Source organism: Xiphophorus couchianus, chromosome 7 (genome assembly GCF_001444195.1).
Source record: "Xiphophorus couchianus chromosome 7, X_couchianus-1.0, whole genome shotgun sequence".
Lineage (NCBI taxonomy): Eukaryota > Metazoa > Chordata > Actinopteri > Cyprinodontiformes > Poeciliidae > Xiphophorus > Xiphophorus couchianus.
The window spans coordinates 4,191,989-4,210,372 of record NC_040234.1 but is presented as its reverse complement, the minus strand read 5'-3'; the positions used below and the strand labels follow the sequence as shown (position 1 = coordinate 4,210,372).

Sequence of the window (18,384 nt, the reverse complement as noted above, 5' to 3'; positions counted from 1 at the left end):
TAATGCTACATGATATGCAGCATCTGAGCAGATGTGTGGTAAAGCATCTCCCACTTGAAGAACATTTACAAACATGCACAAAAGACGTGTTTTTGGTTTATTCTGAAAATGTCTGAAAATATCTGCAGAGGAGTCACGCAGCCGTCTCTCGGGCCCACCAACATGTTTGTCACCATTTGTCAGATCTACCCGGGAAACATAGCAAGGAATTCTGGATAGCTGTTGGGCATATTTATGGACCCAGTTACAGAGTGTAATTTTCTCAGAATTGACAGCTTTCTTGTGAAAACAGAAGAACAAAGTTCAAGAGACGTTTTTCTATGGCTTCAAAACTAAAACGTCTAGTTTGACGTTTCTTTCTGTTGCTGAGAGCATTCCTAAACATGAATTACACAGCACAGAAAACAAGCTACCGTGCTATTTTTATGATGTCACAGTATGATGAATCACTTGCGCCTGTCAAAGGAGAAAGAGATAACTATGCTAGAAAGAAGTTCAAACTTTGATGAAGAAAAAATGCCAAAACCAATCAGTGGAATGCAGTGTCCATTTCTAACGCAGTCATATAAGCACCAGTTCAGATAAAAGTCTGAATTGTATATATCAATTATTATTACCACTGAAATGAGATCAGTGGTTTCTGATCAAGAGACATCATGTAGGTTTCAACGCAGATCAGATTGTGAACTCTGATGTATGAAGAAAATGACCCAAAGTGAATGTTTGGTTTTAAAGCAACATCAAGCAATAAATGCTGCTACACGAGGAAAACGGTTCCAGGACAGTGTGAGGTGCTGACTTTGTCTCCAAACTTTCCAGGAAAACAAGTTCTTTTAGATATTCCCGATTTCCAAGATTGGGAACATACCAACCGAATGGTTGTGCCGACCCGTGACTTTCATTTAATGCTTGATTCGGACAATGAAGGAGTGAAAGAAGGTGACCTGGTCCAACGGCTAGTCACTGTTTTCTGTACTAGGATGTGGCACCAGAAAATATATTAGGAAAAAGACAACAGTGGCAAAGTAATCCTTAATAATTCAGGTCAAAGTGGACAGAACTTTGACACATTTGACAAAGTGAAACATTCTTTGACAAAACGTCCTTAAAAAAAGTGCAAGAACGGTTTCATAAACACAACGAAGAGTTTCTGATATTGCTTTGGCTTATCCTGAAGGTCAGTGCATACAGAATGGAAATGTCCTGGAAGACTGAGAATCTTTACTAATACATTGGTTTAGGTTTAGATCAGTTCATTACTCAGCTTTGAATCCATAGCTGTGTTGTCAAACAAACGTTTTTAATAGATATGAAAAACCGGATACATGGTATATTCCAAGTCCGACTCAGTCGTCTAGTCAAGACAAATCAGCATCTGAAGTTGCCGCTCCCTGCCACTTTCTTCAAATTAAACAAAACGGTTTCGTTCTGCTTTTGCAGCAATTTTTGTTTTGTTTGTGTCACTATCTTTTTAAAGATGTCACAAAATGTTTCCAGAGGTCATCAAAGGTCAACCATCCCCACCACATTTAAAAAAAACCCAAACAAGCAAATTTGGTGTCAATGATAAACTATGCAATAAATATTTTAGCTTCAGTTTATCTCTGCTGATCTCATCTTATCTTAAAAATTATTACGGCACAAAATAATTTTTTGCTCCACAAACAAACACATGTAGCACAGCTGATTGATGCTAAATTTCATTGGATTTTGTAAATGTGGACTGGTTGGTTGACCTTTGGAAACATTTACTAATGCTAACAGCACAAACAAAAATTTTTGCTGCACAAACGCGTGATTTCGTTCAATTTAACCTGACTTCACTCAGTTCAGAAAAGCCCTCGTCAAACTCGCTCAGATCCTCACGTTTGCTCATTTTCCCTGCTTCTAAAACATCAACACTGGGAAGAAAATGTTCGCTAGTATGTGTCGTCCACTAACAGGGACCATGATATACCGTCTTATTATCACCACCTGATCAATGTGAGTCATGTTACATCAAAATAAACTAAAGTGTAAAAATAATCAGTAGATTACAACTTTGGAAACCTGACATTTGCAGATAGGAGCTCATATGTTTTATACCCAAGCAGAATGACTTGTTTACTGACACAAACTGCAGAAAACCTGGCACTCCTATGAATCAATCTGTGCGCCTGCAGCCAAAATGGCACCATATATTCTGAGATGAAAACAACATATCTTCATTACTGAACACTGACAGGTGTAAACAGAGTTTCACTCGCGGGTAAATCGTGTCTCTGCCTCAATGGGCCCAGAGGAGCCTCAGGAACTGCACCGTGTGCAGCGGGAGGAGAGAATCATATAAATGTGCGGGACTAACGCTCCTCATTATACACGTCCCACACCAAAAACACACACACGGAATGCGTTGAGCTCGCTTCAAATTTACCTCGAGGCATCGCCTAGCGAAAACGCCGATCCTGCGCACGCGTCGGGAGAGAGCAGAACGGGAAGTAAACACGCACAAGGCTCCCGAAACACCAGTGGAGCGCAAACGGCGGCGTCTGCAGGACGTGGGAGCGCGGCGGCGGCTGCCTGCGGGTGGCACCGAGGCCCGACAACAGCCGTCATTGTTCCCACCAAAGCTCGGCTCTTCTCCTCCGTCCCATCCTGCTCTGATCCCCCTCTCTTAAAACTGGGGGAATAAGGGGGGTAAAGTAGAGCTAAAAGGAGACATCTGCAGCTCCCACCAACACTGATACACACACCAAAACACACGCACACTTTGACCTATTCAGCCTCTAAGAAAGCACACACGTCTCTGTTCAACGCTCTCTGTGTGCCACAGGGTTCCTTATTTATCAGGCTTGCAGGATAAATCTGCATGTGAGGAAAGTTCAACTTGTCAAACTTGTGATTTTAGGCCCAGGTTTTGAGTTTTTGCTTTCAGTAATCAGGCTTCAAACATCTGGGAGGAGGAAGTTGAGCTTTACTCACTTGTTCCAGATATCCTGCTCAGAACAGTGAGAACATGGTGAAGTGGAACCCGGTTGATCAGACTCGGCTGAGACGCTGGTTTCCATCCAAATAACGTCTGTTCCCAGCTGGCCTGGTGTTGCTTCAGCAGGAAAATATCAGACTTCATCGAACTAACGATTATTTTGGTAAGAAATAAAATTGATAAAGCCTATTAATCGGATGAAGTCAAAATCAATTAATCGGATACAAAAACTGGCACATTCTGCAGATTTTTATTCAACTTAACATTTTTTTTTTTAGCTAATATTAGAAATACATTGGGACAGAACATTGCATTGCCTAAAATGCAATAATATAGCATTCATGTAATGCATACTTAATCTTTTGTAGCAAATATGCAAAAGCAGATAACATCAACATGAGAAAAGCTCAAACCTTTTAGCCTGACTTAAGATAAATACAGTGTATGGCTGATCCATTGATTATTAAGTCATTTAACCAATTAATAATTAGATAACAAAAGGTGGCTAATTGATTTTTTTTACTGAAACCATTGAGTTTATTCTTTGTAAAGTTTTGTCTTCATTACTGCTCTGACTGTGTTGTTCTTTCAGCAAAACGACCCATTTTCTGAGTCTGAATATTCCAGTTAACGATTAATTGATTACTATATTATTTGACGATCATTTCAATTATCAATTAATCCAGATTAATATATTATTCAATCAATAGAATTACTATTTCAAATACAATAATACAAAAGCAGAAATTATGAAAATGTATCTGTTGTATTTACAGAAACCAGAGGTTTATATTCGTGTATAAGAAAATCACAGTGAAAGTAAAGTTGTGTTTAGTTGCACGGAGAACTAAACTGTATGGGAAGGAAGTGACAGTTTTGCTGCAGGAGGAACTGGTGCACTTCACAAAATAGAAGACAGCATGAGGAACTGAAAACATCAGCAACTTGAGCCCAATTAGCTACAAAGTGGTCTATTGGCTACTCTATAGTAGCTAATAGACAATTAGCTAATTATATTTTGGAAATAATATTAAAATCAAAGCCCTCAAAGGCAAATGAAAAAAACATTTTTACAGACTTATTCTCTGTAAAGTATACTGTAAAGTAATCTCTTCAAGGAGAAAAACATTTAGCCTTTTCCCCAAGGAAAAGTTTCTTCCTGAAAGGTTTTCCATCATGTCTTTTTGACTGTCCAAACATCCTTCTCTCATTTCTTAGCCAAGCGTTTGTTTTTTTGTTTCCTGCCCATTAATGGAAGTGAGAAAAACAGATCCGAGTGGCTTATTTTGCCACGAGAGGGACTGGAGTAAAACCACTCCAGCCCTAATAGCCCTGCTGCAGTGGATAGACAAAGGCTGGGTTTCCTAGAACTAATGTTCCACCCACTTGATTTTTGTTTTGTAGTTGATTTTATTAAAAAAAAAAAAAAGAAGAAGAAAAAGATGAACATAAAAGAAGCTATGCATTGCAGATATATTCAAAAGTTGTGGAGCCAAAATGACTTCCTAAGTAAAAACAAACATTTCTAATGCCTCTCAGGGCTTCTGCAGAACCCTCTCATCTACAGTATGTCCCACAGATCAGTGGGCTGAGCTGAAAAGGTCTGTATGAATGAAGCGGCCTATATACCAGAGAATATATAAGGCAGTTCTGTCAGGAGGAGTGGGTCAAAATAGCAAATTATTGTGAGCAGTCAACCCCTTAACTGTCACCTCAAAACATTTACATGCAAGTCAATGGGGCCATGAAATGTTTGACCCAAGTCAGACAGTCTGAAGGGAAGTTACACCAAATATTAAAGAAATGTAAAAAACCCAAACATCTCAATTTCAAAAAAAAAAAAAATTATTAATAATAATAATAATGAAGACATTTTTTCTTTCATCATTTTTGGAGTAGCCGTATTTCCATTGACCGTATATTTGTGCAAATTGATATTTCAAAAATAAATGTGCTTAATGGAAACGCCAACTTAAAGAAAAGAGTTCATTTTTCAATAAAAAGTTTTACTGCTGGGATGAGTTGGGTTTTTTGGCTGTATCAAAATTGGCCTGTAACAGAAACACTTTTTCTGCATCGCGTGAGTCACATGACCAACAGCAAGATGTTGCCACTGGCTAACCACCAAACAGAAGGCGACAGGAAGTATCTTGAGGATCATGGTGTGGCATAATGACTTATCTCGTAAACAAGGATTCACTTGTAATTTTAACTGCGTTTCACATTTAATGGGAACACTGCAATTGTGTGTTGTTGTTTTTTTTACTTTACGAATAATCGACTGAGTTTACACATACTGGTAATGGAAACACAGCTACTTTATTCTGATTTAGACCAAAACAGAGAGAGCAAAAAAAGTTTTATATCTTTAGATACAGTTTATGTAAGCATTTGGTTTTAACTGTACAATCATACCAAGAATGGGATCTGTTATTCTGAAACAACATTAACTTCTCAATGTGGGAATTTTCACAATTATTCTAAGAGACAACCGACTGCGGTTGTAATCCTGGTCAGACTCAGGCCAGCGGCAAGAAACACGCATGCTAACAAGATAGCTTTTTAATGGTTTGTATAAAAAAGGATTGAAAATAGATGATGAACATTACCCATTTCAATACAGCACTGGCTAGGCCTCATTAGCTGGATTCAAGAACACATCATATCAGTAATATTCTAATAAGAAAATTGTTCAAGTACAATCCTGGTAAATAAACGTAAATTGACTCAATGTAAGTGCTGTAGAAATGTAATTCCTGAAAGAATTTAAGTGTTTGAACACAGTTATTTTACAAACAAACTGCAGACAGGTCGACTGGTCTCAGTCTCACTTTCAGTGTAAACGCCCAAGCCCTGCTGCTGGACACTCAGGCCGGAAAAAGAGCTGAGCAAAGAAGAAAACGGTGGACAGAAAACAGGGTCAGCCGGAAAGGAAGGCGAAGACATGTTTATGTAAGGTCTGCTCTACTCCTGAAGTACGGTCTGTGAGGTGGTGATGCATCGATGGGTCAGCAGTCAGCAGCTGCCTCCGTCCACATCTGAGTCACAGAGAGCAGCAGAGAGCAGCTAGCTGACTGTTCAGAGCCTGTGTGGGAATTAAATAGGCAGTATTGTATATTTTCTAGGCATTTAGTGCTATCTGACAGCACAATCAAGTAACTATCTTAACTTCAGATGTTACAAAAATGATGTACGTATGTGTCAAATATGACTTAAAAAAATTTGGCTTTGTAATTTAATCCCTTGAAATTGGGTCTCCGTCTCTTTAAAAATTGCTGCTCCTTCAGGAAGTCATCACAACATGGCTCCTCTAATAACCCTTTAACAACCAGCGTTACATTGAGAAGTAGCTCAGCAGATGCTCAGGTCCACCAGATGTTAGCTAATTGCTGCTGACGAGTCTGAAGGAGCTGAGTGGAGGAGTTACAGAGGAAGGGTTGGTCACAAGCTTGGAACCCTGGAAACTGGAGCTCAGAGGAGAATCTGCATCTTGAAGGGGGGGATAGGTCCATCTGGCTTTTTTCACAGCGGAATATTTGCCATGGGAGATTGATGGATTTCTCAAACATGCCTTCATACATGAAAGAATCAAGGCAACACTCTAAGCATGTTTTTGATGAGGGAGTAACATTATAACATGAAGTAAAGCTATAAAAAAAAGCACATTTTAGATAATACTGCCCCTTTAACAAGATGCCAGATCCTCTCTGTTGGCCACACCCAGACCGCTAGGAACCCAGTAAAAATAACAAGAGGATTTTATTGTTACTTTTGTTTTTATGACTATAAGGCTTATAGTCTATAGTCCAAAAAATAAATCACAGCAAACAGATTTGTGCTTGCATTATGTGATTATTTAGCAGAGGTAGCACATTAAGAGAAAGACTAACAAAGTCTGACCGGGTTCGATTCCTGGTCTGGGGTCTTTCTGCACGGAGTTTGCTTGTTCTTCCTGTGCATCCGTGGGTTCTCTCCGGGTACTCCGGCTTCCTCCCACAGGTTAAATGGTCTCTCTAAATTCTCCCTAGGTGTGAGTGTGTGTGTGTGTGTCCTGTCTGTCTCTGTGTTGCCCTGTGACAGACTGGCGACCTGTCCAGGATGAACCCCGCCTCTCGCCCGGAACGTAGCTGGAGATAGAGACCAGCACCTCCTGACCCCACTAGGGACAAGGGTGTAAGAAAATGGATGGATGGACTAAGAAAGTGTAAATTCAGTAGAAATGCAGTCGTCCTGTTAAAACAGCTTCATAAAATCCCAGCAGACAAAGTCGTGGAGAAGTTAAGCAGAGTCAACTTAAACAGAGTTAAATTATTCGAAACTATGAACATCTAAACTTCATTATTTGTAAAAGATTAAGAGTAGGGTATAACTGCAAGTCCAACAAGACATGGCTGTAAATAACACAAAGCGAATTGATTACATACGTTTTGAGTTCATAGATATGTTTAAAATGTAAAAAGATGGAATTCAGAAACATTTACATGGATAAAGTTGAATTTGGAGAGAAAAAAAACGGGAACAGAATGTGAAAAATAATAATACATATTTCATGAGGCCCTGTAGGAAATCCTATTTAAAGTCTGACACAAGTTGCACAGGCGACCCAGCAAACTGACTCATTCAGGATAAAAACAAAATGTGCTAAATATCCCTTCACTTAGTCTATCAAATGAAATACTGTTATTTAGATATGAAAATAGTTTGATAAAAAGGAAGACTGTGAGCAAGGACGATAATAACCAAATGCTGCAGTTTCTATGACGATTGCCAGACGTTTTGTTGTTGTTGTCGGTTTATTTATCCATAACTTTGTAAGAAATCCTCTACAAAAATTCACCATGACGATTACTCATGGTAATGAGTGCTGCAGATAAATGAGGATTTTAGTGGGACTTGACTTGACAGTGAATGTTTTCAACAGAAGAGCAAAGACAATTAGATTTTCTAACACAGTCAGACAGAAGAGCAGAGTGGCTTGCCTCGCTGTCAGCACGTCAAATTGCCGAGCTCCAAAACTCCTCAACGGCCGAACGACTGTAAGATGAAACGTGTTTGTGAGGAAAACGAGGCCTGACAGTGACTGACGGCGGCGAGGCCTGACAGGCAGCAGGCCGCGCTCAGACATGCACACGCTGGCAGCCTGTGGAAATCAGGTCCGTGCGCTGATGACAGGTCTGGTTCATTTACGTCACGAATCAAGCTGCTCTCGGTTCGGTTCCCATGATCTCATCCTGGGTCTGAGGTGCTGCAGTCAGACGCAGCTGTTGAAATTCTCTCTCAGGGTTTTACTGCACAGAACCGGTCGACTTGCCTCATTAGACAGACAAAAACAACAAAAAAAACCTACTCAAAAATAAAAACTACGACGGAAAAGTGTTGATGGATAACAAGTGTGAGTGTGGATAGATGCAGGTACACTGCAAAAACACAAAATCTTACGAAGCAATTTTGCTCTATTTTCTAGAGCAAATATCTGATTAGAAATGAAATAAGAGAAAACTAATTTACATAAAACGATTCAGCAAGATATATAAACTTGCTTAAGTCAATAATTTCTTAATATTGTTAAAGAAATGTACTAGCTCCACTGCAGATTATTTCCATTAATTAATTTTTCCTATGCTTTAAAACTGCAGTACTTAACTTTTTTATATATAAAAAAACTGAGTGCTGTCATTGACTTAGAGAGAGCAGATGTCATGAATAAATTTGACATTAAACATAATGCAAGTTGAAAAAGTTGACAAATATAATGCAGCATTTTAATTCCACAGTAGAGAAAGCCGTATAGTTTCAGTAAGCAGGTATAGGGAAAAAATATCAGTATTGGTATCGGTTATCGGTCAAATGAGTTTTACTATATCGGCATATCAGATATCAACCAAAAATCCAATATGGTGCATCTCTGTTTGTTTGTTTTTTTTATCATTATGTTAACAAATACTGTGCATATGACAATAAAAGCATTGAATCTCAAATAACACCAAACAAGAGTCAATAGCAGAAAAAAAAATCTATGGATTGACTGCGATTATTATTCACAGTATAATAATCTGTGAATAATATCCAAGCTTTTCTTTGGTGCTAAATATGTGAGAGACTGTTGGAATCACCAGCAGCTAAAGGTTTAAATAAAGTGTCTTGACGGATCCAAGCCTCTCAAACATCCTTTGATCAGAGGCTCTGAGGTCACATGACGGCTACAGCGGCTGCAGCTGTTCGTCAGTCATCACGATGTGGAGAGAGTCGAGCCAGATGTGAGCCACCTCAGAGGGGTCAGAGTGTGTGAACGCTTATGTATTTGGTGACGATGATGTCACGGCGTGTGTGTGTGTGTGGGAGGGACACTTACGTCGAGCAGCGTGTGTAGATGCTGGTCCTGGAAAACGCTGTGGAGGAAGTCGAGGTCTTTCTCGCTGCAGTCCGTCAGAGCGTGGATCTCCTCTAAACTGTCCAGCACTTGAGACACAGCGCCTGCGAGGTCAGAGGTCACAGGCTCGTCACCGTTCGTTTCACATTTATCATGTTAAAAAAAAACACACAAAACATCAGTGTATCTTTTTGTCCTTTAGTGACGGAGCAACTCAAAGTAAAAGTAGTTAATGATCATGAAGGTAGTGGAATAAAGTTTTTGAGTTTTTTTAAAATTTTTTTTTTTCTTCTTTTAGATCATTTCCACAATTAAATTACAGCATAAATGAACAAAACAAACTACTCATGTTTCCTCTTTAAACACCTGAAACGTCGACTAAATTTCCACAGCTCATACGGACGCTTGAAGCTGGAGAACAACAAACATCAAAGACAACTTTCTGCTGCATATAGAGAATCCCCCCACCCCCACCCCCACAAACACACACACACACACACACACGCGCGCGCTAAGCGCCTGGATACCTACGTTCTGCTGCTAGAAGTCCTAGCCCAGGGGAAGCATTAACAGAGAGAGAGACACAAAGAAACAGAGTGACACTTTGGAAAAAGGCAAATGTGCTGCTGTATAGGGAATATCAATCGACGTCGCACTGCGTCAGCACCCACTGTGCTGCGCATGTAAATACAGAAAGAAACCAGGAATATATTATTCTACGTTTCTAGTTAGAAACTATTTACAGTTAGGCTAATAAAGTTATTTACAACTCGCAGCCAACGAAGATCACCTCTCTTCACCCTCACCAGATCATCTTCCTAAAATAATGTTCATTCTTTTTTGACAATAGTCACTTTTTTACCATCTTTCTATCCAGAAGATGGTAAAAAAAAACAACAAAAAAAACAATCAATTTTGGTTAAAAAAAAGACTGAGGCCATTATTTCAGGTATGTGACGATATGTGAAATTTGTGGGGCTTTTCTATTAGGCTCACCAATACTGTGAAAACTAGCATCTATTTTTATTTCCCCCGCCTAGAAATGGTTGACCTAGAACAGGGCTGAATCTCCTGCAGTCAAAGTGACCCCTAATTGGGACCAAAATAGGTAAAGATGATTGCATTTTATTTATTCTTTCTTTAAAGAATAAGTGAACCGATTTAGAAAACCCTATTTTGGTGCCCTTGCACACCAAAGGCAAGGGCGCCCTTGCCCTTGGTGTGGGCCTCCCTCTATCATTTAGAGGGACTCTGTCATGAACAAAATTCCCAGTAAGTAATATTCCCAGTAAGTGATATCCGCTGAAGTCTGGGCGTTTAGGTCATTAATAACAATAATCAAGCTTATAATGTTATTATAATTGTATCTCCAATTGATATATCAAGGGGCTCAGTCACACACTGGTGAAGCCCCTGATAGAAGTGGGGCTGCCGTCTCACCCAGGGACACAAACATCAAGGGTGGGCAGACCGGGAATCAAACCAGCGATCCACTGATTGCAGGGCGAACTCCTACCGCTGTCGCCACCATTAACACCTTCACATTTGGTATTGATAATGTCAGTTGTGATACACTGACAACATGATAGCTAACGCTAAGAAAGCTGGGTGACCAGGACAACCAGCGACAGTTTAAAGGCGGGCAGGTTGGTTTCTGTCGTGTTTACAAACAAATAATCCCTCTGTTGATCTCACAACAGTTAGAAACAAACTGAAGACATGTACACTGCAGAGAAAAGACCAGGAAAGTTCCTTCTTCTCCTAAAGGCCACCAAGCTCTTTGAAACAAAACCGAGAAAAAAAACAAAAAGCGTGCCCTGCAGCAACGCTTAGCATCTATTAACCTGCTTAATGAGATAATGAGCACAGTCCCCTGTGTTCATTTTCTGCTCGTTTAAGAGCAGCTGGAGAGGAATAGAGACAGCAGCAATCAGGACGAAAAGGATAAACACTGGAAGGCAGCCGCGTTCTCGACCAGAGTGGAGGTTGTGTGCAGAGGCGGCACCTGAGGAGGTGGGGTCTTCGGAGAAGTCGTTGAGTTCCTCCGGTGGATCGCCGTAGAAGGAGTTGAACTTGTGACTGGACACGGCCGCCAACACGGCTCCCTGAAACGACACGGGGAGCGTTAAAGCCGCGGTGCCTCGTCGCCGCCAAACCTCCGGAACATTCCATGGCGGACGGACGGACGGACAGGAACCTTGAGCTTCCGCCTGGCATTGAACTTCCTCAGCTGCTCCACGGTCTCTGGCAGATGGATTTTGTAAGCGTACCGGTCCCTCTCCTGCGGAAAACGAGAAACAGAACCTTCACCTTTTTATTCCCGTCTTGGCATCATCGGTGGCCGTCTTTACGTTCTTTCAACTTTTACTTTCTTAGCTCCACCTCTAACAGGAACAGCTAGAAGCTAACAAGAACATTTGGCTTAATATTTATAATCTGCATGGCAAATTTTCGTATTTGCCTTGTGAGTTCAAAGGTTGGTGATGCTTTTTGTTCACCAATGTTCACTGGCCTTCACACTAAAGCCAATTTAAATACCATACAGACACTGCAGCTGGACAAAATAGCCATGTTTAGAAATTATCACCTTTTATGGATAAAATCTAATTTGCTTAAAAGCTTAAGTTTCTCAAATGCGCCTAAACGGATCATCAACTCACTCTTCCCTCACGGCCATCTGTGAAACTCTGAACATGCAGTCTGTTTCAGAGGAGAGGCAGAACCGTGACAAAAGAAGAAGAATAAGAAGTAGAAGAAATTAACCAGGCTGGAAAAACTTTCCAAACGTTACCCTACATTAATGCACAAAGCATTTAAACAACGGGGACTTTTTTTTCTCCTTGAGTCATCACTGTGAGCTCACTACTATCAAAACTGCTTCGGTTGGAAAAGAGAGAAGTTAGGAAACTCAGGAGACTATTGGAGTATGACCCCATTCCAGAGAACTGGGTCATGACAGGCGCCTCTTTGGCTTTCAGATCTTGGTTTCAGGTGAGAGTTTACATCCACAACCTGGGCACAGGAAGAGAGTCATTCCATCCACAACCTGACTGCTGAAAAACAGAGGTCTTCCTCAGAACTCTATCGAGTTTCAACGAATCCGTCAAAAACAGATTTTCCACGCTGATGTCTGATGCGCTTTACAGAAAAACGTCCAAAACAGAGCAACCGCTGTGTAAGTTCATCCAAAAATAAACCGTGCGTCGCACAGATCACATCTGGCAGTTCGAGCATTACCTCAGCGTTGCAGGTATGTGATCTTGTCACATACCTGCCTGAGTGGCATTTTCATTCCACTCAGTCTTCATCCTGACCAAAACCTGGCACCGGCTTTAGATTACAGAGAAAAAAAGCTCGAGATACACCCTTCACCTGGAGCGTGAAGTGTGTTTCACACTCAGTGTTTTGAAATGGAAAGCTGACAGAGAGGATCTGAACCAATCAAGCTCCTCTGAACTTTCTCTGCTTTCTTCTGCTGTAATGGCGGCTAATCTTACACAGCTAGAGATTAACGACAGATCACAGAGTGCCCTTCCTTCCTCAGTGGGTTATTATCTATAGAACAGAGTAAAAATGTATTGTTTTTTGGGAGGGGGGAATGTAGGTGTACCTTCAATGAGAAATAAAGACTGTGTAGCACATGTGTCAAACTCAAGGCTCGGGGGCCAAATGTGGCCCGCCGTGGTTTTTTTGTGTGGCCGTCTAGGCTCAGAATATCAATAAGATCCTCCAGTTTTATACAAATCCACAAAATTTGCACAAAATCAACAGATCCCAAAATGTTTTCTGACTTTACTGACATTTTTTCCTCAAAATTGGCCAAAAACTTTGGGTTTGAGTGACTGCTACCTCAGCCTTAACGTATGTCAAGTTATTATCTGTGACCGATACAGCGTTTAATAAAAAGTCACATTTAACATCACAAATTAGCGCAAACATCATAAAAACTCCTTACAAATGATTCTAAATTAGCGCCACAAAATCTGTGATTTTGATTGCAAATAAAACCACAAAAAAATAAAAAAATTTTAAAAAATCACAGAATCCTGGATGGACTGATCATTGTGAAAAAATGTTCAATCTTATTTAATTTTAAGAAACACTTCTTGAATGGTGAAACAACTATTTATTGATATTTTGTAGCAATTTAAAGGGTTTTATCAGTACATCCTGGAACAACCGGCCCTTTAAGAACATTCAGGTTTTTGACATGACCCAACACGAAAATGAGTTGGACACCCCTGCAGTATGGTAAGGTCAAAGGTTAATATTGTGAAACGTAATGTTCTTGTATAATTGAGCTTTTAAAAACCGACTACAAGAAATGGAAAAATAACAGCAGGGACTGGATTTTGTTGGTAACAGCTGCAGGAAGAAAGGATCTACGATAACACTCCACTGTGCACCTAGGACAAAAAACATAACTAGAAATTAAATCATCATGTTAGGCTTGCATCTTCCTTTTTGGTTTGGGACAGCCTTCATTCTTTGTGACAGAGATTCAAAAAGGTGTTGGAGACATTCCTCTGAGACTTTGCTCCATGTTGACATGTCTGTTGTTGAAGATTTGCCGGCTGAACATCCACGTTGTGAATCTCCTGTTCCGCCTCATCCCAGATCTTCCACACTGGACTGAGATCCAGAGACTGTTCAGACGACTGGACGGCACTGAACTCATTAGTCATGACTAAGATGACATGATAGGAGCTAAGAGACTCTTACTGAGCTACTGAGCTAAGAGTCCACTGTGGTCACAACGGGATGGACTGGATCAGAAACTATGCTGAGGAAGGTTGTGGTATTTAAACAATGCAAGAGGCCCGATGGGTGGAAAGAAAATACGAAAATACCATCAGGCTGAATCACTGACACAAGGCAGGATGGCACGGCACGCTTTTTTAATAACTTATCACGTGAACGAATGGATTCAAGTGTGATTTTAATTGTGTTTCTTATTTAAAGGAAACACCGCAGTTACAAAATATATATAAAATGTATCTAATGATTGGACTATAGGTGTGAATCCTTGATTGTTATGTGCCAAAGATATTCAGGGTAAGTATTCAGCCTGGCCAATTCTCATGTGTCAAAAACAGAAACTGTCGTGTCAGAACATTTGTGAATCCAGGCGCCAAACTTTTCCAGCTGTGCTGAAAAAAATATCAAAAGCGAAACCAGACTCGGCTTTGAAAGGTTCACAACTGCCTGACGTGTCAGGCGGCTCCCAGGCATGCCGAGCTGTCAAGAAATCATGTCCACGTCTCCACTGCCACTGCCCACAGAAGGAGACGCGATGAAAGCGACTGCAATAACAAGTCGAGCGGCACCACTGCCGAGCCACCGCTTCCCGTCACCAGTTTAGTCTTTACACAGCGAGGACGGTGATTTCGCTCCAACTTCAGGCTACGAGTCTCCCTTCCACCGTGGTCTTTTACACCAAAAGACCACGGAAAGTTTGAAAAAGTCCAAAAAGTCCAAACTTTCGATGCGTAAGAATGAAGAATGAAGGAGCAGCATGTTTCTCCAAAGGAGGAAGGACATTTATAGATTTCTTTTAGCGGCAGCGTGAGATAGAAACCCAACACTGAGCAGAGTTTTTTTTTTCTTTTTTTCCCCCCCAACGTTTCAGAACGCGGCGTTACCTTGAGCCAGGGATGGTTCAGAGCCTCGTACACGGTGATCCTCTCCGCTGGGTCCAACATCAGCATGCGCCTCACCAGATCCTTGGCGCTCTCTGAGATGTGGTTCCACTGACGGGGATTCATCTATACAAGAACGAGACAAAAACATGTTCAGCGTGCTGCGCTTTAACACTCTCCACTCTCGCCCGCCAGCATAAGGCCTCCTGTGTAGAGAAGGTCTGCTATGCTTACAGCGTAAAAGTGTTCAAGTAAAACGTAGTGGCAAGAGTGGGTCACGCAAAACGATTACAGACTTGTACAAAAAAAGGGAAATGAATGGTGGTGTAGAAGACTGTGTGCGTCTAAACAGGCGCTAAATCCAGATCTCTCGTCAATCGACTCTTCCTCGGTCAGAAGGACTAGGGCGACTCCAACGGTGCAGCTCAAAAGTTTATTGATGTTTCGTATATGAGAGTGTGTGTATGTGTGTGTGTGGTCATCTGAAACAGAAAACAATAAAGGTACATATCAATACCCATGCAAGCAAAACACAGATACACGTAGATACAGGACGAAAATGGCCTGCAGCACCACAGAAATCCACTGGAGGGCACCACAACACTACAAATGAACAGTCGGGTAAATGCAACAAACATACAAATGACAAAAACCGTAAGAACACATGAAATGAATAGTAATTCCCTCATATACTAATACAATAACAATATGTATCTGGCAAAGTATAGTATAACCTGAGCTATCATAATTAAACGCCTGCATTGTCGGCAGCCAGAGAAACACGAGGACGCCATCACCTCCTGGGCCAACAACCGACACCAACACAAATATAGAACATGAAACTGCACACTTACATCATAAAAACGCACACAGGTTTCATACACAAAGGACCCAAGATAGGTTGATGGTGGATGTCAGCGGATGCCACTTTCATGCCACTGAGCCACACAGTAGCACAGAAAAACAAGCCACTCAACTACGTGAAACGGAATCACAAAAAAAACAGATGCATCTTGGGTAATGTAGTGCTAAACAAACAGACGGACTTTTAACAGGTGGTGTAAGTTGACAGTTGGCTCATCGTTTGGTTGTGTAAGGTATGTATGAAGGCAGGTTTGTTACTATGGTAACTGTGATTGAGAGTCCTCCAAACTTTGCCTTGCATTGCACATTCTGGAAGCTCTACATCTTTAGAGAGTTGAGAAAATCAAAGCAATGTCGGTGTGTGGATCATTAAATATAAAGTATTTAAAAACATTTTTTTTAAATCTGTTAGCAGCTGCTGTCGTGTCTCAATCTTTCTTTTTTAATTAATTTATTTGGCTATTTGATTCGTTTAGAGCTTAAAGTGAACATGCTGACGTAAGCAAAAAAATTTGGATGAGAAAGAGTAGTTTGAAGAAAAATACATTATACATTATTTCATAAACATTTTTTAGAATAATTTTTATAAAACCCGAAATTATAAATGACTTAATTTATATTTTAAATAATTCTTTAAATTATTGAGAATAATATAATTATAAATTATTATTATTTAAATGATAAATAATATCATTTATAAGGATCTTTTCCTTTTACATTAGGCAGTATGTCTCTCTTTCTACATGCTGCCTGATGGAGGTTCTGGTGAAACCGACGGTGTGTCGACTCGTGATGGGTGGCTGACCTCGGCCGGTTCCGTATCGTGACCCCTGACCTTGTATTTGCCCCTGCAGATGGCTTCGAACAGTCGCTCCTTGGTGCCGTAGAAGGGCAGGCAGCCCGACAGCAGGATGAAGAGGATGACCCCGCAGCCCCACACGTCCACAGGCTTCCCGTACGGCTCCCTCTTCACCACCTCCGGCGCCATGAAGTGGGGCGTCCCCACACGCCCTGCGGCCACAGAGACACGCAGGTAAATCACGATCGTCCACATGAAACAATTACAGCCCCGCAATCCCGTTCCAACTTCTAATTTTACACAATAGAGACAAGAGGAAGGGATTAAGAAGCCTTCCTCGTTTTCAAATGATAGGGTCAGAGTTTATTTGCCAAGCGGCTAACAGCAGATGAGTGGCGGACAGAAAGAGGAAACAAACCTTTCTACTTTTTCACTCTGAACATGTGAAGAAAGCTTCTTTTTTTACTGTCCAAACAGCCGTTTTAAAATGTATTTCTGAGCTCTGGCATTCAACGTGTTTTGCTGCCTCTTATGGTAGAAACATTGTTTGAGTCAAACGACGTCCAGTTCAAGCAGACTCTCAGGGGATGTGGGAGCCAGCAGAGGTTTATCTGCCCACAGCCACAAACCACACAACCAAGACTGTTTTTATAATTTTATAACATATATAAACCAACCCAGGATCTTTTGGTATTCACTTCAGCTGGTTATGTTGCAGCAAAGACTGAAGAGTTCCTGATAATTAAAGCAAAAAAAAGATTGTATTACCTGGAACTAGCTTGTACCAACGCATGCTTTGGAAGAGTTACCGCACATATTTTGTTTTCATAACTGATCACGTTGCAACCATGAACATCAATGGATTTTATAGCAGTTTTATCTGATAGGACTAGGCAAGTCACAGTAAATCAGTTAATTGCATGATAAAAGAAACTCTAATTTTCATTTGCTTGATTTATTGTTTTTCTCTCTCCCTCTCTCTCTTTTTTTTTTTTTTACTACAAACTGAAAGATAAAAGACTTCAGTCTAGTGTTTTGGTCTCAACTATCCCTTTTTTTGAAAAATAATTTTATTTACAGAGACTTAATAATTTATTTCATTTGTTGTTCCTTTTTTATTTATATTAGATATTCCAAATGTCATCCAGTTCCAGTGTTTAAATGTTCATTAGAATTTAAAGTTTATCGATCTGAGAATCGGTTCTTGCATTTTTATGCCACTCTTACTAGAAAATCGTCTCAAAACAACAATGTTATCGTTTATCGCAATAAGTCCTGGGACAATTTATCGTCCAGCAAAATTTGTTACTGTGACAGGCCTAGCTAGGACGACACAATGCGACACATAATTGTGAAGTGGAAGGAAAAAAATATGTATTTGTAGTTTTTTTCCCCTTCAAATTAAAGTCTGACAAGTAATGGCTTAGGAGACTTCTGAGTGGTTGTACTGGATTTTATTCAGGGCCACCAGAGTAAATGGGGTTGAATAAAACTACACAGCAAACTTTAACGATTAGCATCTGAGCTAACATTGCAAAAACCATGTCTCATTTTGCTTTACTTCCTAATATGAACCACCTTATTGGGTTGGTCTATCACGTAACATCTAAATACAGTACACTCAAGTTGGCGGTTGCCATGGTACAAAATGTGAAAAAAATACACACACACGCCCACACACACACATACACAGTATATATATATATATGTGTATATTTTCTCATCCATATATATATATCTCAAAAGG

The 18,384-nt window shown here is 40.4% G+C and overlaps 1 protein-coding gene across 11 annotated transcripts in view; it reads right to left on the bottom strand.

The window, feature by feature from the left end:
* Window positions 1–18,384, bottom strand: part of caska (calcium/calmodulin-dependent serine protein kinase a) — a 145,532-nt gene that overhangs the window by 31,338 nt on the left and 95,810 nt on the right. For 7 of the 11 annotated variants that reach the window (XM_028022160.1, XM_028022161.1, XM_028022163.1 and 4 more), the window contains exons 7-12: window positions 16,674–16,849; window positions 14,978–15,100; window positions 11,533–11,616; window positions 11,341–11,440; window positions 9,867–9,884; window positions 9,318–9,439 (exon numbers count right to left, since the gene is read on the bottom strand). In XM_028022160.1, the coding sequence (XP_027877961.1) occupies window positions 9,318–9,439; window positions 9,867–9,884; window positions 11,341–11,440; window positions 11,533–11,616; window positions 14,978–15,100; window positions 16,674–16,849 (623 nt within the window). The remainder of the gene's footprint in view (window positions 1–9,317; window positions 9,440–9,866; window positions 9,885–11,340; window positions 11,441–11,532; window positions 11,617–14,977; window positions 15,101–16,673; window positions 16,850–18,384) is intronic. The other 4 variants (XM_028022162.1, XM_028022171.1, XM_028022165.1 and 1 more) reach the window with 1 other exon arrangement.